At 36.5% G+C, this 22,245-nt stretch overlaps 3 protein-coding genes across 3 annotated transcripts in view; 2 read left to right on the top strand and 1 right to left on the bottom strand.

Annotated features, from left to right (window-relative positions):
- The first annotated feature begins 20 nt into the window (after window positions 1-20).
- On the top strand, window positions 21-3,662 carry LOC122021201 (heme chaperone HemW-like). The gene is made up of 2 exons (XM_042579288.1): window positions 21-1,019; window positions 2,914-3,662. Exons 1-2 carry the CDS (start codon window positions 244-246, stop codon window positions 3,521-3,523), a joined length of 1,386 nt encoding a protein of 461 aa, XP_042435222.1. The 5' UTR covers window positions 21-243; the 3' UTR covers window positions 3,524-3,662.
- Window positions 3,663-4,396: 734 nt separating this feature from the next.
- Window positions 4,397-5,611, bottom strand: LOC122021202 (probable esterase D14L). Its single transcript, XM_042579289.1, has 2 exons — window positions 5,022-5,611; window positions 4,397-4,946 (listed from the first exon to the last, which is right to left on the bottom strand). Exons 1-2 carry the CDS (start codon window positions 5,390-5,392, stop codon window positions 4,493-4,495), a joined length of 825 nt encoding a protein of 274 aa, XP_042435223.1. The 5' UTR covers window positions 5,393-5,611; the 3' UTR covers window positions 4,397-4,492.
- A 6,155-nt stretch (window positions 5,612-11,766) lies between these two features.
- LOC122020158 (putative ABC1 protein At2g40090) overlaps window positions 11,767-22,245 on the top strand; it is a 37,029-nt gene continuing 26,550 nt past the window's right edge. Inside the window, exons 1-5 of the mRNA XM_042577940.1 lie at window positions 11,767-12,052; window positions 16,344-16,498; window positions 19,581-19,706; window positions 19,834-19,929; window positions 20,034-20,134. Coding sequence (XP_042433874.1) covers window positions 11,884-12,052; window positions 16,344-16,498; window positions 19,581-19,706; window positions 19,834-19,929; window positions 20,034-20,134 — 647 coding nt within the window. The 5' untranslated portion in view covers window positions 11,767-11,883. The remainder of the gene's footprint in view (window positions 12,053-16,343; window positions 16,499-19,580; window positions 19,707-19,833; window positions 19,930-20,033; window positions 20,135-22,245) is intronic.

Below are 22,245 nucleotides of genomic sequence, written 5' to 3'. Positions count from 1 at the left end.
GGTCTTCTGCAGCGAGGGTATATGACAATTTTATCGTCCCACCATGTTCTGATTTATCGTGCGGAGGAACTTCTTTGAATCGGACAGGTCAAAACATCATTTTGTTAGAAGGAAAATTAAAGAAGGGCTCCGTCGTATCCCTTCAGGGAACAAAATGTTTACCTCTCCATTCGATATATAACCACTTCGGGCAGGACGACGAAGCAGTTCTCTTCTTGTTCGTCGTTTTTCTGCCCAATTTAAATGCTGAGATCCACCTTCTTCAATCGCGCTCTCTCCCTCTCCTCTTGTTCTATTCCCTGCGTACTGCCTCGCTGCAGGGCCTACCTTCTTCGCCGCCCACCAACTGTTTGTGCCTATTCCTCATCGGCATCGCCGCCACCAACCTCCGCTTACGTGCATCTCCCCTTCTGCCGCAAGCGCTGTTACTACTGCGACTTCCCCGTCGTCGCCCTCGGCTCCTCCGCCCACCCTGATGCCGACCCCAGAGTCTCCAGTTACGTCCGCCTCCTTCTCCGTGACATTGCCGCCACAAAACCCCCCGTTTCAGACTCAGACGAACACCCGCCCCTTCAGACCGTGTTCTTCGGCGGAGGCACGCCCTCGCTGGTACCGCCGACCATCATCTCGTCGATTCTCGACGCGCTGAGTGTGAAATTTTCCTTCTGCGAAAGCCCGGAAGTGTCGATCGAAATGGACCCTGGAACGTTCGACAAGGAAAAGCTGGCGCAGATGCTTGAACTGGGAGTGAATCGGGTGTCTCTTGGAGTTCAGGCCTTCCAGGAGGAGCTTCTGAATGCTTGCGGGAGAGCCCATGGCTTGAAGGAGGTCTATGAAGCTATAGAAATGGTCACAAGCTGCCCTAGCCTTCAGAATTGGAGCATGGACCTCATCTCATCCCTGCCTCATCAAACTCGAGATATGTGGGAAGAGAGCTTGAGATGCGCCATTCACGCTCGGCCTACGCATCTTTCAATCTATGACTTGCAAATCGAGCAAGGCACAAAATTTGGGCAATTGTAAGCATTCCTCCTTTATTTCATCCTGTTAGATCAATTCTGACTAAGTTGACAAGTTTCCTCAAGGATGAGGAAGACACAAACCATGGTTCACGGATACATTTTAAATCCTAGTATGGATCTTCAAACTGATGCAAATAAAGAATACAATTACTGATAGAAAACTAGGTTTTTCATACTTGTTATAGAAGAATAGATCTTTATAGTTGACTGGATACTCAAATTTAGATGTCATGATGATATGATTGCCTAACTTATATGTCATCATGGGAAGGCATTTTATGAAAAAGTACAAAGTTAACTTTTCTGCTTTATCCACAATGCAATATAGCTACTGTTCATGGTATATTTTCTATACTATCTAAATGACTCAAGAATGTTCTTCAAGGGTACCTGTGAAAAATTTTCCATCCCTGAACCACTAACTTTAGAGTCTGGAGAAAATTTTTCATTCTTGTTATAGAATAGTATGCTTTATAGGTGACAGCATACTCGAATTCAAATGTCATCCTGACATGCTTTCTACTCCAAATTACACTTATATGCCCATATGATAGGATGTTTTATGGAAAAGTACAAAGCATATTTTTTATGCTTTATCCACAATGCAATTTGAGTAATATGTCATGATATAAATGTTCTATACTAAACTCAAGAATGTAGTTCCTTCCATCTCTAAACCACAAAGTATATTGAGATAGTGTTAATGTGTCTATGTTTAATTATCATTAGAAATCTCAAGATTGCAGTAATTTCTCTTAAGCATGAATAGGATGAAGACATTAGTGTCTGAAAGATTTCTCAAAATGTTTTAGAGAAATCATAAAGCTCATTGGTTATAAAAAAGTTATAATGGCAGACCTCTGACATGGTTTTATAGAGGTTTGGAGATTTCTCATAGAGAGAAATCATAAAATTGATTTTATACTATTTCAGAGAAGTCACTAAGAATGCTTTCTCATATGATTTTAGAGATATCTAGAGATATTTTATGAAGATTTAGAGGAATTATAAAGTAACCTTCTCACACAGTAATAGAAAAAGCAATAAGGCTAGATCTCTCAAATGAAGATTTCGAGATATCTTATAAGGTTGAGATAAATCATAAATGTCTTTTCATATGTTTAATGTTTATAGAAAACTTATAAAGGAATATCTCTCATACAATTTTTTTTTCTTTTATGATTTCTGAGATATATAAATTTCTCTAGAAATTTTTAAAAATTAATGACGTTTACTTTTTTGAATAGTCAACAATAAACTATAAAGACAGGTCTATCAAAATCTCTCATATAGTTTAGAGGGATTTTAAAGTTATTTTTCTCATTAGAATTACGAGAAATGTGAATATCTTATATGGTTAAGGAGAAAACGTAATGTGGATCAATAATAACAAAAGCACATTGAAATGTTATTTTTCTTCTACATATTCACATTTTATCTATGCTAGTGAAAGTGCACTTATAATTTTGGATTATGCCTCATGTGATCTCTTGCCTGCCATTACGGTATGTCTTGGACCCATATATGGTTATCAAAGGAAAGAAGAGGAAGAGGAAGATCAAACCATGGAGAGAACTCAGGGATGAGGAAGATAAATAATGGAAAACAAATATATTTTTCATTATGCTATTTATTTCTTTGTTCGAAATCTTAAATGGTGATGGTGATTGTAGGTAGTGAAAATTTCTCCAATTTAAGAATATCATAAAACTGTGGGGGGTTTACCATGTGATCGCGATTCAACCAATGAAAATGGAAATGTTTAAACTCCTTGAATAGATTGTCACCAAATAAAAAATTTGATGTATGTACAGTATCTGTTTACAACATATCATTCACATACATTATCAGTTTGCTTGATGAAGTAACTTGCTTCAATCTGATAACCCAGATATTCTCCAGGGGAGTTTCCTTTGCCCACAGAGTCTCAGTCTGCCCAATTTTACAAGATTGCTTCTCAAATGCTTTCAGAAGCAGGTTATAACCACTATGAGATCAGTAGTTACTGTTTGGATGGGTATGAGTGCAAGCACAATCTTACCTATTGGGGCAACAGATCTTTCTATGGATTCGGTCTAGGATCTGCAAGCTACATAAACGGCATGAGGCTCTCACGGCCAAGAAGATTGAGGGAATATACAGAATGGGTGCAAAAGTTGGAAGAAGGAACAAAGCATCATGACTTTCATGTTGATGCAAAGGAAATGGCGATGGATGTGATGATGCTATCACTGAGAACTGCAAGAGGTCTCGACTTGAGGAGCTTTGCTAGATCCTTTGGGAGGAGACTAGTACATTCTCTGTGCGAAGGCTTGAAGCAGTATGTGGAGAGTGGGCATGTGATTGCCATGGATGATGATAGAAACTTATTGACTTACCATGAATTTGAGTTGAAGACCAGGGAGGAGGACGGAGTTGCATTCATTCGTCTAAGTGATCCGGATGGTTTCCTCTTGTCCAACGAGTTGATATCTATTGCCTTTGGGATCATATCTCCATGACATCCTTCATCAAACAGCAGCTGTGTAACGGTATATTTTTGGTTCACGTCATCCACTGAACTAGAATATTGTTTTGATCTCAGAAAGTATTAAATTGATATTTATGCTTTTTTAAAACCATGACCTTTGGTTTCTGCTCTTTACGGAAGACTGCAAGAAAACATATATCATAACTCTCTTCCCAGTTTTACAGTCCCTACAAGAGAACCTGAACGCTAATAGTAGCTCATTTTCTCTCTTGTTGAAGATGTCTTCGGTGAATACTTTGCTCCTAGGTCCAGTCTTCCAATTGACGTAACTTATTCACATTTAGAGATATTACAACAATTTTATGATAATATGGAAGATGACTACAAAGTTGTTCCTCTATTTACCATGCCCTTGACTGCTCCCATAACTCTTAACACTTCAATTTCTTGGTGTTTTATCACTTCCACTGATGGTTGACCTTGGTTTGCTTTGTTGTGTTAGTTTTTTTAATCTAAAGATTTAACTTCTATCTCTCTAAATCAACAAAATTTTAATATAGGTTTAGTTTTAAAAAATTGACATAAGAGTAAACTTACTTGAATTTGATTTGTCTTCATTTCAACATAATAGACCTTATACGTAAAAAGGGTAGCATTCATGTAGAACTTGAAAAATATTGCAATTGAAGCTGTTGTGTTATGCTTGCACAGTTAGATTATTAGTATAATCTAGTTAATTTCTATAAGATATCAAAATAATAGAAATAAATAGCATTATAAATGTGCACATATTATATTCTTTATACATATTTAACTTAGGACTGTTCATGGTATTCGTTATAACTCAGTGTTGAGGCATCCTTTCGATTTTTATCCCCTTTTTTTAAAAAAGAAAAACTAAATATTGCTTAAGAAAATGAAGCATGAAGGACACAGATCACAATTTCCACAACGGCAACAGCAGATCCAAATAGCATATACACACCAAGGAAGGTGCAAATCAAGCGCTCTCGCAAACAATCTCGTAGCGTATGTGCCTGAGCAGAACAGGGACGACAGTGTCAGGAGAGCTGAGCTGCGGGAGGTGGCCTTCGGACGACATGACTTCCACCACGGATCTAGCCCCGAGGTGGGCATGCAGGTACTCAGAGACTATGACCGGGACGGCCAGATCCTTGGTGCTCTGCAGTATGTGGCACGGGGTCGTGACGAGGCCCAACAGGTCTCGGACGTCGCTTTGGAAGATCGTCTGCAACACGCTCAGGGCGATGTCCGGGCGAATGTTGAACAGGGTCCTGCTGAATTCTTGCACCGCCACGGAGTCCATGTCCGCCCCCACAAGCAGCGGCGCCCACCCGGACGCCCACGACCTGTAGTTCGACCTCATGGCGTCGAAGAGCTGGTTCAGATCTTCCTGCTCGAAGCCGCCGAAGTAGTCCGCGCAGTTCAAGTACCTGCCCATTTCAGAAGAATATGGAGAAGTGACTTTGGAAGGTTAAGTTTATAAGCCGGCGGGCGGGCGGGCGGACCTGGGGGAGGAAGAGATGAGGATGAGCTTGGAGAAGAAGTCGGGGCGGGAGATGGAGGCGATGGCGCCGATGACGGCAGAGACGGAGTGGCCGACGTAGATGCAAGGCCCCACGCGAAGGTGGTCGAGGAGGGCGAGGAGGTCGAGGGCGTAACCATGGAGGGTGGCGTAGCGGTCGAAGTCAAAGTAGTCGGGGTTGGTGGTGCCGGCGCCGATCATGTCGAACAGCACCACCCGGTAGTCCGCCACCAGGTGCGGCACCAGGTGCTTCCACACCGACTGGTCCGTCCCGAACCCGTGCGCTAGTACCACCGCCTGCCCTTCCCGCCGGCCCACCATCCTCACGTTGTGTGCCTCCTCCAAAATCCCCATGCCGATTCTCCTCTCCGCCCTCAAGCTTTCTGACTCCGTCCACCATTACGTACCTATTTAATTGCATCAGCAGCTAGCTAGCTAGCAAACATGAACAAAGTTATTTCGTAAATTAATTGCAAGTTGCAGAGTAGCTTTCCATCTTTTGCTTCGCGGGCGATTAAACAATGTCTGCTCTCTCGCCAACGGCAAGACCGGAACATGATTCCTTAAGTACTTAATTCTGCGACGTTGCTGTCCGAATGGAATGGAATGCAATGCAAAGGCAAACGCTATGGAGGAGTCTTCGTAGGGGTTGTCTAGTGTGTTAAAAGATACGGATGTGGAAATTGTCTTACTCGTTGACATCATTGATCGGAGACCTTCCAATTGATTTGTTCTTATTTTTATTCGTCACCAATTTGTCAGTGTCTAGAGAAGAGCGAATGGGGGCAGCGCACAAGTGGCTGGATGAGATCCGGTAGACTTGGGAAGCCATCAATGGGAGGAGATCTGCAAAAGATCCATGGTCATGTGAAGGACACTTGAAGATGAAGAGGAAGTGCAGGAGTGTCTGCTTTTGTTTAATTATGAGAAATTTTAGTTAATTCTCAAGTTTAATTATAATTATTAGTTGATTTAGATATACATTAAATAAAATAAATTTAAAATATATTAAACAAAATAAGAAATTTTATTTATTATTTTACATAAATTAATTTAAAATAAATTTTGGCTATAAATCAAAAAACTAATTTTAATTTTATTTATTATTTAAATTAATTAATTAATTAATTTACATTTGAAAGCACGAGAAAACACTCAATCTATAAATCCCACCTCTAATAAAAAATATTAAAAATTATATGCCAAACATAATCTTAGTGTAAAACCACTTTTAGAAGGGTTAAGAAGCCCAAAATTAATTAGAAAATAAAAAAATTGTGAAAATAAAAAATATTTTTAAATTTTAGGGTTTAGGGTGTGTGAAATTAAAAATAAAAAATTATTATATTATGTAGGTAAGCTGATAATTTTTAATCAAATTAAAAATTACTTATTTAACAGTGATACAGAGAGTATTGAAAGCTGCCACTACATATGCAAGTGGGAGTCAATTGGATGATGAGTTGGATTAAAGTTAAAGAAGGCTCAACGAGATCACTTTTTTTGATCAAGTCGACCGGACAATCTTTCAAAATTAATCTACCAATTTCTTGGCAGAGCATACAATCCGCCAATCTTTCTAGCAGAGCAGTCGACCCCCCAGTCGTCATAACAGAGCATTCGACCACTCAGTCTTCTTGGCAGAGCATTTGACCTGTCAGTCTTCATGGCAGAATAGTCAACTAGTCTGCATGGTTGAACCGAGTTGACCAATCTTTTTGGCTGAGCAGAGCAGAGCATACCAGCTTCCCTAACAGAATAGAGTTGATCAGTCTTAGCTGACTAATCTTCTTGACCAAGCATAGTAGAACCAATTAGTCTTCCTGGTTGAGCAGAACAGAGTCGACCAATCTTCCTAACTGAATAGAGCAAAATTGACCAGTTATGGTCGAGCGGAGTCGACCAATCTTTTTGGCATAGTAGGGCTGACCAATCTTCTTGGCATATCAGAGCCAACTGATCTTCCTAATAGAGCAAAGCTAACCAATCTTCCTAGCTGAGCAAAGCATAGTCGATCAGTCTTCCTGACAGAGAAGAACTGACCAGTCTTTTTGGCTGAGTAGAGCAAAGCCGATCAATTTTCCTGGCATAGCAGAGTCGACTAGCCTTCTTGGTTGATAAAGCCAATCAATTTTCCTAACTGAGCAGAGTAGAGTTGACCAGTCTTCTTAGTTGAGCATAATCGACTAGTCTTCTAAGGTCGATCCACCACGACCAACCCACCAGGGGTCAACCCACTATATCCAATCCACTAGTCTTCTAAGGTCAACTCGCCAGATCTGACCAGCCAGTCTTCTAGGACCAACTGGCTAATCTTCCATGGATGACCGGCCAGTTTCGATTGGTCCTATACCGACCCAAGGGCTCAACTCCCTAATCTAATATCTAGTTCATGTCTGATCGGCTCTTCTATTTCAATGCTCTGGCTTACCTCCACTCCAACCCGACACCTCTCCCTGACCTAAATATCCAAAATAGCACACAGGCACTCATAGGTTATCAGAATTCATGAGTTGTCGAAACACATGAGTGTCCAAACATGTGGAGCAATATATGTGACATAGTGTGTGTTGGTGCAGTTTGCACTAATGATCTAACTCAAGTTTTGATGAATGACAAGTGAATTAAAGTTAGAGTGTTTGTGGTCTAATTACTTCACCAAGTGTACATGAGTTGAAAGGTTTGGAGGACCTGACATCAGGCTGAAATTCAACTAGGTCCGCGGGACCCAATAGCTAGTGTGAAGTCCAAGTAGGTTCATGAGACCCGATATCTGGTGGGAAGTCTGGTTGGGTCCATGGGACCTGATAACCGGTCGAAATCCAATTGAGTTTAGAGACTTAACAACTGGCGGGAAGATTTGGTGGGTCAAAGGCAAGTCAAGTGACTGTAGTTGGTAAGTAAGAGGTAAGTAACTGGAGGACAGATCCAGTGAGGATGTGTTCCTGGTTGAGGGAATAGTAGGCGTCGGTTCAACTTAGGCCCATTTAAGAAACCTAAGATGAGACCTTTACTAGATCCTGGTCTCAGGGAGACGGAATTCAATTACTACTACTACCTTATTATGTTGAGCTAATTCTAATTTATAGGGTAATCTTTATGCATGGATTAACTTTTTGCTGTAGGAATGAAAGAGATAAAAAGTGGTCTGGGTGCCTAGAGTTGCTTCAGGCGCCCAGGTAAGCTTCGCAGCAGGTGCCTAAGCAGGCACCCCGGCAGTTCGGAAGCTTGGAGTTGGTCTAGGCGCTCGGACCAGAAAAGTTATCCAGAAGTTGAGTTGGAGCGCGATTACTGGCCGAATCCACGTCAACGGTCCAGGCGGCCGGAGGGGTCCGGGCGTCCGGAGGTGAATAAACTTGACATATCAAGTTTTGACGAAAGATCACCACGTCAGCAACGGTCCAGACACCTAGAGGGGTTCCAAGCGCTCAGAATGGACCTATATAAAGGCTTTCGACTAGCAACTTCAAACAATAATCTGCTACGACTCTCATATTTGCGCGCTGCTCTAAAAAGGCTCCGATGACACCGAAAGACCACTTCGAAGTTCGAAGAATAGAGTCTTCTTCAAATTTCCTTTTTGTTTGTTGGTAACATTTACATTTCAGTTCTTGTACTTAAATCTTTGTAATGTATTTTCGAACTAATAGTGATTGTCCAACGAAAGCACTCAACGAGTGTGAGCTTTAGAGTAGGAGTCATCGAAGGCTCTGAACCAAGTAAAAAATTACTTGTGTTAGTGTTTATACTTTCGTGTTTCCTTTCCGCTGCGTATTCTCGATTTTCTAAAAAGCGATGAACGCTATTCACCTCCCTTTGGCGTCTTAACGATCCAACAGTGTAATCTTTAAAGATCTCTACAATATAAGATATGAGCGACATGACTCTTTGACACCTTTGACATGACATATTCTTTAATGTGAACATGACATTTTGTAAAATGCACCACCTCCTCTGACAGCCATGGATGTGACACATTACTCCTTTGTGATATAAAAAGCTCCACCCCTGTGGGTTAAGGTACGCTAGATACTCTTTACTACATATAGTCATGTTTCATTATTCTCTTGCATTGTTTATCTTTTCTATTTTTGACATTATTGAAGACTGATTTAAGCATTGGAGTGGAAGGCTGAGGCAACTCGGTCTTCATTCTAACCCCCTCCCTTGCTCCTTTACTTTTCACGAGCTGGCAATGGGGACAGCTCCCCCCCTCTTCCTCCTGATTTCCAACCACCTCACCATTTCCCGACGAGATCAAAAACTATTTTTAAAAAGTGTTTATAAGTCTAAAATTACTAAAAATTATCTATACCAAGTTAAAAACACTTATTTAACCTATTTTTAAAATTATCGATGAATATATAGATTTGGTAGAGTATAGATAGAATATATGAAAGTTAAATTTAATAATATTAGATATGATGAGATAATTATTAAGATATGAGATGACGAGTTGTTTGTTATTGATATTGATCCAGAGGGTAATTAGAAGGAGCCACATGGATAAGGGAGGTTGGTGATTCTACTGAGATAACGGTTCAAGTAAAGGGAAAACTAAGTTGACCTCATCTTCCTTAGCACCCTTGACTTATTGGGTGCCTGACTCTTGGCACTTTGATTGTTAGGGTGCCACCAACTCCTTAACACTTCATCTTTTTAGGCGCTTGTTTTCTTGATACTTACTTACGTGGAATTTAGAAATATTTAAGGAACAAGACAACAATAATACAAATCTCGGATTATTTCAGAAATAGGATTCATCGCGATTCACGCAAATCTGGATTCTTTTAGAAAAAAAGATAGTGATATGGATAAGTCTTGGATTATTTAAGGAATTAAATAATGATAATATGAATATCAAAATATAAGGAAAAAGTCCGTTGTCTCTTTATAAAAGATAGTCACTTCGAGCGCCCAAGGTACATGCATACACATACATCTAAACCCTAATATTGTTTTTCTTCTTTATTTTCTAACTTAAGAGTCAGAGTAGCTACGTCGAGGAACCCCGGGCCGTCATTCAAACCTTTTTCTTGTCTACCTTCACTCAGGCTTACAGAATCACATTACCATCTTCGTTTACATTTAGGCTACGTTTGGTAGGGTGTAATCAGGATTTCATTACAAGACTGATTATTTTGTTTGTTTTAACTTTAAACCTGTAATGTAATGTAATCTCAATTACAAAAGGTAGTGAAGTTTTGTAATCTGGATTACAAAGTAAATACTATGTAATCCGATTACATTACGAGGTAACTGTTTAACCAAAATTTGAATGTCGAATATACCCCTAGTCAGCTGTCGCCCGTCGACCGCTGGTCGCCGCCGACCGCCGTCGCCGACCGCCGCCGCCCGCCCGCAAGCTCCAACAGAGGTGCAACGATCGTCGGTAGAAGTCGCAGGATATTTTTGTCATTTTATAATAATATGAATTACATTCCTTATAAAAAAATAATGGATATCAAACAAAAGAATGTAATCATCCTTGTAATCAAAGATTACATATATTATATTACCAAACGTAGTAATGTAATCAAGATTACATTACATTACATTACAAATTTGATTACATTATAAACTCAATTACATTACACCCAACCAAACGTAGCCTTGGTGATTAACGATCAAGTTGGCATCAAAGCCAACTCATCAATGATTCACTCGTCAACATTTGCGGACAGGATTAGAGAGTTTAAGTATTTAGGATTATTTTTTACAAAATGGTAAAATGATTGAGAGAAATGTCTCACATAGAATACAAGCGAAATGAAACAATTGGAGGAAGCCATTAGATGTTATTTGTGATTATAAAATATCTTTAAAACTTAAAGAAAAGTTTATAAAACAATGATTATACCTATTGCATTATATAAAGCCGAATATTGAATTATGACTTGATCACATAAGTAGAATATGAGAGTTCTAGAGATGAGTATATTAAAGTGGATATGCGAATATACAAGGATGTTCATGATAAGGAATGAAAAACATTAAAGAGAAAGTCGGATTGCATCTATTGATGAAAAACTTCGAGAGATGTGTTTAAAATGGTACGAATATATATTTAGACGATCAATAAATACTTCAGTTAGACATTGTAAAACTATGATAAGTGTGCACATCAAATAAAAAAAAGATAAAAGAGATTTGATTAGTAATAATAAAATAAAATAAATTTATTTAAATATAAATAATAATATAGTAACAAATATAGTATATCCGTGTATGAATCTATAAATATTATTAGTGAACTTAATAAAAACCTCAGTAAAAAAATTTCACCTCAAACAAAAACACAATATATATTTTTTAACCAGATGAAAATTTAAATTTAACCTTTATTTTTAAAGTGTTACTAAATAACTGAATTAAAAATATAAAATGGGAATACATTAAACGCAGGATTTAATAAATTAATCTTGAACTGGAAAAACAAATTATTATTTCTTAAAATGTTAATGAATAACTGTTTGGAAAATATAAAATCGGAATCTGTTAAATGACAAATTTTGAAGGAGAATTCAATTTAAAAGTGTTGATAAATAACCATTTTTAAAATATAAACAGGGAACATATTACATCACGAATCCATAAGAGAGAATTTAATTTAGAAACCTAAATGATTTTTAAAACAACATATATAGAAATTTATTAATATTATATACTATTATTTTACAATAGACCGGGCCTAAAATATGGGCCTTTGAAATGCTTTCCTCTCGAGTCTTCTAGCCCTTGCGGATCAGAACCTCCTCCCAGATTCGATCTCGGTCTTCGAGGCGATCAGCATCCCTGATTTCGCGTCGGCCCCCTCGGATCGAGGGCGGCTCCCGGTTGTGTAAATGCGGCGGGCTGCCATTAAGCTCGCATTTGGAACCGCCATTCTCGGCGGCGGTGTCACCGCCGCCGCCGTTGCCACCTCCGACGATCCCTCGACCACCCTCAAGATTTGCACCATTGTTCCCCTCCGCCTCCTCCGCGATTCCTTCACAGTGGCATCTGTCGTCGCAGGTACTCTAGTTGTTTCTTGATTTTGTGCGTGGCATTGTCTCTTCTCCGACGGAAGTTGCGCTATATAATTCAAAATCACGATTGTTTCACCTTTTCTTTTTTGATATATTAGGTTCTTAATAGGCTTTTTCAGGTTCTGAAATGAGTTAAAATGTGGGACAAGAGACAGAGTCAGTTCAATTGGTATAACTAATCAATATGCATGGTGGTGTTATATATATATATATATATATATTATTATATTTTATAGATATTGCTTTCTCTTTGACGTATTTCTTGATGTTTTTTCTCCCTCTTGCTTCTCTGAGTTTCCCCTTTTGCTTTTGGCATTCCTCTTATTGGACTAAGTTGTGCTGGAATCATATCAGTTATGAGAGCTGTCTTCATGATGTCTGTAACCAAATAGGAGGCTGAACGCATACTTACATCCGGATGAATCGAATATTAGGACAGGAGACCTTAAGGTTAAGATCTTTATAAGTAACGTTTAAAACTTAGTGCTACTTCCATGTTACAATTCGTATAATACAGCACTCTCATATAGGTTGGTACATGTTGGCCCGGCCAGTCTGGTGTTGGATATTTTATTGCCTCTTCTTCTTCTCAATTGGTATGTTTGATGTGCAAAAATTACAGACTAATTATATGGGAAAATTTTATTTCACTTCCTGGAGTTTATTCTCTTCCTTAAAATGCCAATCCAGAGTTTCAAATCATCAAAATACCTCTAGTATGTTCATACTTTTGTTATTTCGCCCTAATCATTGACAACCATTTTTTACATGGCAGGAAAATGATGTGGCGCATACATGGCTTACCTGTCACATCATTGTTCTGTTAGGTGAATTAACCGTGTATGATTAGGGGTGAAATGATGAGTTTGAGAACTCCAGACGATTGTTTGACAATTTAAAATTATGGGTGATATTTTCAAAGGGAGTTAAAATTCAGAAGGGGAAATGGAGTTTTTCCTAATTAGTTTTACACTAGATTGGGAAAAATGTGAATGATATAGGACATATATAATTCCTTTCCCATTAGCCTCTGTCAATCAGTCCTGTTTACTATCTTTTTGACCCCTGTAGTTTATCCCATTAGTGAATTGCATAGAAATTCTTGAGTTATTAATAGGTTCAGCAATAGCTTCCAAAATTCATCCCACATTAGCTTGATTATGGGCTCTCATGCAATCTAGTCCTGCATTAGGGATTTCCAAGCAAGCTAGACCTTTCAAATTGAAAAAGCAAGAGGGGAAAATAATTAATTATAGGTTTGTAGCTGTAGCATGGAAAAAATGTTTAACATTAAATATTGCTCACCTCTTTGATGCAAGTAAACTATGCTTTGTGATTCCTGTGATGCCAAATAAATTGTTTCATTTAAAGAAAAGACAAACATAACCTGATTTTTTTGTATTTTGTTATTAAATTTTTCCAAACAAAACATTTAGTTGTGTTTATTTTATAGTAGACTTTGATCTGCATCTGCATCTTGAAGACATGTCAATAGCATGTAGTTTGATAGCATGGAATCATGAGACTCAGAACTTCAAGAGAATAGGGAGAGAGAATTTAAGAAGTGTAGTTTCAGATAATCAGCCAACAAGTAGATAGAGATCAAAAGTTGAAGTAGATTATATGCATTTGTACCTGCCAAGAACAACAACAACAACAAAAAGGCTAAACATATAAATTTTTCGTCAATGGGGACAAGGGGTGCAAACGAAGTTGCGAGCTTTTCGAGCCTGCTCAAAAAATATTTGATTCATATTCGAAATTATCGAATTTGAGTTGAACTCAAATATATTTGAATATTTTTTCGAGCCGAATTCAAACCTATACTATTTGGTTCGATTGTTCACGAGCCGCTCGCAAGCCGAACTCGAATTGAATTCTAAATATTTTTATACAATTTTAACTTAAAATTAAAGTTCGAATAATTCGAACTAAATTCAAATTTAAGTCATTTCGAATTATAGTTTGAATATGCTCAAATCAAGGTTTGAACAATTCGAATCGAACTTGAGCTCGAATTTTATTTTGAATCGAGCTCGAGCCAAAATTATTTGTATTTTTGAGCTTCGAATATCAATTTATATTTTTTGAGCTCGAACTCGAATATCAATATTTTCATATTATTTGGCTCGATTCAATTCGTTTGCACCCCTAATGGGGACAAGACCAATGGCTAGGGAAGTTAACAGGATGTATAGCTATATAAATTCTGTGCATATCTAGACTACCCAAAATTGGATAGTTTGGTGTCTAGTTAGACTGACAAAAGCAAACTCCAGTTGATAATTTTTTCTTTTGAACCCATGCTTTTCCACATGAAATTGATGCATAATATTTTATAATGGGGAGCCAAGTTTTAGCAATGATGCATCTATTGTTTCATGTGAAGCTCAATCAAAATGAGACACTTATTTTGTGAACCATCAATGAGTCAAGTGTCGAGTCATGCAGGTTAACTTGATTGTTTTGCTTGCCAATCAACATACAAAAATGCTTGGCACTGACAGGAGGAGAGAAAAAAGTTATTGGAGAAAGGGCACAGTCTTGGCGGCGGGAGGATGAATGGCGTGCACAGTGAACGGTTGTGGGCAGCATGCGATTGTGGGACGATAGTTGCAAGGTGAACTAGTTTGGGAAGGGAAGACGAGATCAAGAAGGGAAGAAGTGAGAAAAGACAATAATCTAATTAAATAACTTAATTAATTTTTAGCCATATAAAAATAAACAATTATAATTACATAGGTTGAACTACAATATCCTATATATAAACTTGATTTAGTTTTAAGTATGTCAAAATAAATTCAAATCTAGTTTGGTTTGAGCCCACTTGATCTTAATCACCATCTCTACACAATGAGCTTTATTTAACCCTAAACCAATTTGCATTCAAATGCAAAACTAAAAATATTTTTTTCTTAATTATCTATCTAAAAAGTTTTTAAAAATAATTTAAAATATAAAATTTTAAATTAGATAAACTTTGGTATCTAACATTGGTGAATTTTTTTTCATGATCTAACTTTTGTAATGTCAAAAGAGACCAAGAGAGATTGCGTGAGCAAGCAACACAAAAAATTATTGTTCAATGAGATAGTATCATGCTTCTTGTCCTCCTTTTTTTTTTTTTTTTTTTTTTTTTCAGTTTTGGCTCAAGCATTAACAACTAGCTATGGTTCACATGTCACTTGAATTAAATTATAATTTATTTAATTAAATTAAAAATGATGTGTTTATTTATCTTCACTAATTTTAATTTGTTTCATTGGAATATCTTATATCTAAGATTTCTTTTTAAAGAGAGCTCTATTTTCAAATTTAAATGTGATTTTATCAAAAGAATCTTAAATCTAAATTTTTCAAATTTAATTTAGTTGAGACTGAATCAAGTTTCATATATGCATCAAACAATGAAGATCCTTGGGCCTTCAAATATGAAATTGCTTTAGTTTTACAAAATTTTAAAATAAAGCATGCCTAAGTTTATGGAGGACAAGTTGTTTATTCTAGGCTTCTATAGTCGAATAAATTATAAGTGTAAATTATTATAAAACAAAAGAAGTATACAAGTTAGATAATTAAAGTTAAAAATTAAAACTAAATAGTTAAAATATTTTTAATTCTAAAAATTAAGGAGGTCAAATTAATCAACAAAAATAAAGAAGAGATTAATAATGTATTAACAATCTAATTAATTATTAAGAAAATAATTAATTACAATAAAACGTTAATAAAAAATTACAACTTATATTAAGTAAAAAATTACAATTAGCTAAGTATTGAAACCATAGTAGCACAAATGGTATTGTATCAGTCAGAGATTGAAACTTTGGTACGACTCAAGACTAAACATGTATTAACAATCTAATTCATTATTAAGTAAATTATTAATTATAATAGAAAATTAATTTAAAATTAAAACTTGAGTATCTAAACCGTACTAGCATGACACAGTCCAGTTTCGAAGTATCCAAACTATGTTTGTTTAGTCAAAGATTGAAACTCCAGCACGCCTCTAGATTCTAAACTACTTAGACCATTGTTATTGGCGGCTATTGTTAGAACACTAAGGTAGAAGCAAAGATGATTTGTTCATACTATGTTTCATGAAAGATGCAAACTTTTTTTTGCTACGTATACCATCTGATTATTCAGGTATAAACAAATAATTATATTGGAATTCTATTTTGAGACTGAGGTAGCTTTTCTTTACATATAATTTGACTGGATTTTAATTGTTATGTTTCCGCCATGTTCTTTCTGTCTCCCACCTGTTTCAGACTATCAATACTCATGTTGGGGTCTCAAGCAAGGAAGTCCTGAGTGGTTGAAGGCAAAGCATGAAGCTCATGAGCGATCTGCTTATAAGTTGCAGGAATTGTGTTTTCGCAATGGAGGGATATATATTAAGCTTGGTCAACATATTAGTCAACTGGTATATCTAAATGAGTATAATATTTAGATAAATATTCTCCTTGAAAATATTTTCTCAAAATTTCATATTGCTATATATTGCACACATTTGTGAAGATATGAAGCTCAGGTAGAATCCAAACATATAACAAAAAACATTACCAGCTTTCATATGGTGGTCCATTTTGTATTAAGGTCATGATAAAATGTTTGTGTTCTAGAAGCATCAATTTCATGTTCAGTAAATCAAAATGTAGTAGATGGAAATTTATTGTTAGTTCTCTTGCTACTTGTGTGCTTATACTAGGCATACATGAGCATGCAAATTGCTTTTCTTGTTGTTAAGTTTTGTTGGTATGAGATTACCCATTATCTAATAGCGTATACAACATAAAATGTCATGCATAGTTTGAAAGCTTGTGTTGTGCTTGGATGGTACATTCTAAACTTACCATTCTAATATATTAATAAACCTATACTGACCAACATAACTTAACTATTATGTGTTGACCATGCTCATGAGCATCATGGCAACACTTTGACACGCAATAAAGCATCTTGAGATAGTTCAACTAATGAACTTATTGATTTCTCGAAAATTTTAATACAATTGATTGTAATCTACTCTTATTTTTAAAATTAAACAAGTGGAAGATAGAGATGACAATTGATCCATGTCACTCGTGACCTTGGTTTGGGTCGTGCTAGCATGACCTGATAAGGGTTGGGTTGTGTTGACTTGACCCGTGGTGCGTTAGATGAGCTGGGCGGAGGTGACAACCCTCATGTGACCTGCACATTTAATTAATAAGTTATATATATATATATATATATATTAATTTTTCATATTTTTATTCTGATTTTTAATATTAATTTATTTAAAAAGACCTAGTCATGCCCAGGCCGACTCAAGCATTGAACCTGGCCATCAGGAATATATAAGACTTCTCCTATTAATTTTTTGCTTTGAAATTTGTGCATTTCGCTTGATGTGGTTGTTGTTTATTTGGAAATTTGGCAAAACCAGGCTTGAAGAAAGTGGGACAAGGATTTGTATTGGGCCCTGAGAAAAAAAAATTCATAGTTATTTACATCAAAATGTTAAACCTTGAATTGGATTCTCAAGTCTTGTATTCTTATTGAAGACAAACTCAATTACCTTGGATGGTTGTTGGGGGTCTTCTTATTAGGAGTTGGAGAATAACCACTAGCTATTGGGCCATGAGATCATCTTGGCAATCTGCTACTCGCCTTTCCCTGCCATGTACCATGTTGCTTTTTTTTGCTGCTATACGCTACTGGTCACTTAATCCTTGTGCTTTAAGATATGATGGTTAAATATTGTGTATTTATGGAGGGTTTTGCAGAAGTCGTACTTTATTAGAAGCACGAGGTCCTTTATTCATTGGAATGACTATGAAATACATGTCTGAACTCAGAGTCTCAAACATATACTTTGGGCAGCCTATTTATTTTTCTGAATACAATTTGAATATATGCTCTCTATTGCAGTCTCAACATAACTTCAAAAATGTCTCACTATTATGACCTAGTTTCTTAGCAATTCATGGCTGCTGGGATTGCTTGGATTAAAGCGGATTAACTTAAATTTTATTTTAATCTAAACCTCCAACTTTGTAGAAACATCAGAATGTCACCCTTTGTAGACTCATCTTAGAAGAGCAGTAAGAGGTTCCCACCATTTCAAAGCCTAATCACATTAAGAGTTGTCTCCTTAATTAACAACTAATTGGTCCATATTCTAGTAGAACTGAAGCAATATTTGCTGAATACATGAGAAGTCATTCAATCTGATTTCAGTTGCCCTGAGCTCATCAGGACATTGAAATTCATAATTTGAGTATTAATTGCCACCTACGATTTTGGATATGGCACAATGGAAGTGACAATTATATCTATATGATACTACAAGCCATGATTGATCCCTTTTGGATTGTGAAACAAGAGAGCAGGTAGAAGAATTAGCACTAGAGGAACTGAAGCAAAACTGGCTGAATATAGTTGAGGAATTGCTCAATCTGATTTCAGTTGCTTTGGGCTAATGTGGACATTGAGATTCACAATTTGAGTGTTAGCTGCCAGCTTACCATCTTGGATATGGCACCATGTCACCCTAAGAAAGTGACACAATTTATATATCTATGATTCCCCAAACCATGACTGATCCCTTTGGATCCTGAAACAAGAGAGCAAATAGAAGAACTAGCACAAGAGAGATTGTCAAAATAAAAATAATAATAATAGAAAAAAAAATTGACTCGAGATATGACTAATACAGTAAAACTTTAGGAGATAAAACCATGTTCCCCAAAAGATAAGCTATTAGGAATGCATGCCAATTAATAGTTATTTTCCCACTATGCATGATTTTGATATGACATGCAACATTTCTCATAATTTAATCCACATTATTCTTTTATGTTCATGGCAAATAGAAGAACTAGCACAAGAGAGATTGTCAAAATAATAATAATAATAATAGAAAAAAAAATTGGATCCTGAACACAAGAGAGCAAATAGAAGAACTAGCACAAGAGAGATTGTCAAAATAATAATAGAAAAAAAAAATTGACTCGAGATATGACTAATACAGTAAAACTTTAGGAGATAAAACCATTTTCCCCAAAAGATAAGCTATTAGGAATGCATGCCAATTAATAGTTATTTTCCCACTATGCATGATTTTGATATGACATGCAACATTTCTCATAATTTAATCCACATTATTCTTTTATGTTCATGGCAAATAGAAGAACTAGCACAAGAGAGATTGTCAAAATAATAATAATAATAATAGAAAAAAAAATTGGATCCTGAACACAAGAGAGCAAATAGAAGAACTAGCACAAGAGAGATTGTCAAAATAATAATAGAAAAAAAAAATTGACTCGAGATATGACTAATACAGTAAAACTTTAGGAGATAAAACCATTTTCCCCAAAAGATAAGCTATTAGGAATGCATGCCAATTAATAGTTATTTTCCCACTATGCATGATTTTGATATGACATGCAACATTTCTCATAATTTAATCCACATTATTCTTTTATGTTCATGGCAGTTTGTTTGTACATTGGTTATAGGAATATGTAATTCCTGAAGAATATGTTCGGATAATGAAGGCCTCAATGCTGAAAAGATGTCCTGTTTCCTCATATGATCAAATCCGAAATGTAGTCATTAAAGAACTTGGAGGACCACCTGAGAAGGTTTGTAGAACTAGATGCTAGATTTCTTATTGTTAAACCTGCTGAACTCTCTCCATCTCTGTGATACTGAATGATCTTATTGTAGCCTGTGCCCATAGTATTATCCACTAAATAAACATGATTTTAGGTTTTTCAAGAATTTGATTCAAAGCCTTTAGCTAGTGCTTCTCTTGCACAAGTTCATGCTGCTAGAACCCATGATGGCCAGAAAGTTGCTATAAAGGTCAGAGCTATCAGACTTCTCTACATAGTCAGATCTACATTTTTTAACTTTTCATAAGATAATCATGTAACACCCTACTTCCAATTGTTGTAATGTATCCACAGGTTCAGCACACTCATTTGACAGATACTGCTGTTGCAGACATTGCTACTGTGAATTTGATAGTGAGTTTCTTGCACTGGTGCTTTCCAGAATTGGACTACAGGTACTGGAGGCGTTATTCTCACCCATGCATTTTTTTTGAGATATTATCAAGGTTATCTCATCCGCCCTACATCATCTAACAAATACAAAATCCCAGTTTTCAGTGCTTGCCTCAGTCCTAGATTTGAACGATAGAGTGGATGCCAACTCATATCGACGTACAATATAGATTGACAACAGTTTGATTGTCAAAAACATATTTTGCCTTAATTAAATATTGTCAAAAACACTCAAGTTGAAACATCATATACCTAGGAATATCTCGAAGAGAAAATAAAACTTCATCCAGAAGAAAAACTCTCACAAAATAAAAACCTCAAGAGAATCAAAAGAGATTGTATTAATTTAAAAAATGTCTAATACATGAGATTCTTATGTTTTTTTTAGATCGACAATAAGACTTATTTTTCACAAAATAAACATTTATTTTAATCCAATGATAGTCTTAATTGATTTTTTTCCTAAAAACTAAACTTTTTTTTAAATCTCCCTTTATTTTCAAGAAATATAACAAATTATCATAATTTGATGACTTAAACAATTTTGAACTTTTCAATAATATTTTAAATAAGATTTACTCAATTGTGGTATTCTCCTCAACTGAGAAGAACTCTATTCTAGACGAGTTGTCGACTTCTCTTTTTTATTCATTGCTACCAAGCATAGGGAAGAATTGTTTCACTAACTTTGTGTTGCAATGCTTCTTCAGTATCCTTAGTGTCCCTCCTAACGAGCAAGGAATCAATGAACTTTTCTTTTGTATTTGTGCGTTGACTTTATTATCCTTATATTTACTTGCCCTTTCCTATGAGTGAGAAAACATTTAATTTGTAAGGTAAAAATGTTGATCAGTTCTTCGTTGAAATCATGAAATATTGTTGAATACTTCCGAAGATTCCCTTAATTGTAGGGATTATGATTTATTTAGATTAGCTTAATTCTAGAGATTGTGATTGATTGTAATTAATGATTGATAGACATACCATAATTATAGGATCCTCTTTCTCGCCTTATGTATATAAATACCTACATGTAAGCGATTATTGGGTGGAGAAATATATGGTCTTTCTCTTTTACATGATATCAGAGTCAGGTTCTCCTTCTTTGACCTAATTTTTCTGCCGATTTCGACGTCTACATCCTTTTCTATCGATTTCGGTGCCGACGCCTTGTGTTGCCGATTTCAGCTCCGACATCCTTTTCTACCAATTTCGGCACCAACGTCCTGTGTTGCCGATTTCTATGCCAACGTTTTTTTCTGCCTTGGATTTTTCGTGTGACCACGTGTCATCCTACCAGTTTTTCCTCATCTTCCGATACTTCAGTTATGCTGCTCGCGGTTGTGGGTTCTTTTAGGGTCGTGTAGTCACGGTCGTGGTTGTGGAATTGATACCACTAGGAGTAGTTGTTCGTGTGTTCACTGTGGTCGCTTCAACCATGCCTCCAAGAAGTGTTAGACAAAGTTTGGTAAGCCTAATAATGCATCTACCGAACTATCAGCTCCATCACCAGACACTGGCGGTCATGATGGCGGTCATGATGATATGGTCTCTGTTTTCTCGTATTGATTATGAGAAATTGCTTCGCTTTTATGCTAGCATTACCTCTGCCATTGTTGCCTCATCTTCTCCAGGTGTGTTTGCTTTGTCTCGTGATAAGTCTTAGATGCCGGATTCCTGGGCGTTTGCTCATATTAGAGGTAACAAGTCTGTTTTCTCTTCCTCTTTTGCTTCCTTATCTTTATCCTTGTCCGTCTAGCGAATGATACCTATTCTCCGATTACGGGAAGAGGTGTTGTTAGATATCACTCTTGATAATATTCTCTTTGCACCTAAATTTCTGGTTAGTTTACCCATAAGCCAACTAACAAAAGCTCACAACTGTTCCATATCTTTTTATCCATCCTATTGTATTATTTAGGACCTGTACACGAATCAGGACCTGCACACGAAGAGGACTTGCACACGAAGAGGATAATTGGTGGAGGACATGAGAGTGATGACCTATATTATCTGGATTCGGTTACACCGGTAAGTTCTCGGGCATTCTCAGCAATTGTGTCTTCTTATCAATGACATGTCATCTAGGTCACCCATATTCTTTCGCTCTTAA

Source organism: Zingiber officinale, chromosome 9A (assembly GCF_018446385.1).
Source record: "Zingiber officinale cultivar Zhangliang chromosome 9A, Zo_v1.1, whole genome shotgun sequence".
NCBI lineage: Eukaryota > Viridiplantae > Streptophyta > Magnoliopsida > Zingiberales > Zingiberaceae > Zingiber > Zingiber officinale.
This window is presented reverse-complemented; position numbering and strand designations above follow the sequence as displayed.

What these genes read in the sequence shown, in the direction of transcription:
- LOC122021201 (XM_042579288.1), top strand. Translation starts at nt 244, where the DNA reads ATGCTGAGATCCACCTTCTTCAATCGCGCTCTCTCCCTCTCCTCTTGT. An exon ending in GGCACAAAATTTGGGCAATT is followed by an intron (nt 1,020 to 2,913) that starts GTAAGCATTCCT and finishes CTGATAACCCAG; the next exon opens with ATATTCTCCAGGGGAGTTTC.
- LOC122021202 (XM_042579289.1), bottom strand. Translation starts at nt 5,392, where the DNA reads ATGGGGATTTTGGAGGAGGCACACAACGTGAGGATGGTGGGCCGGCGG. An exon ending in CTCATCTCTTCCTCCCCCAG is followed by an intron (nt 4,947 to 5,021) that starts GTCCGCCCGCCC and finishes TGAAATGGGCAG; the next exon opens with GTACTTGAACTGCGCGGACT.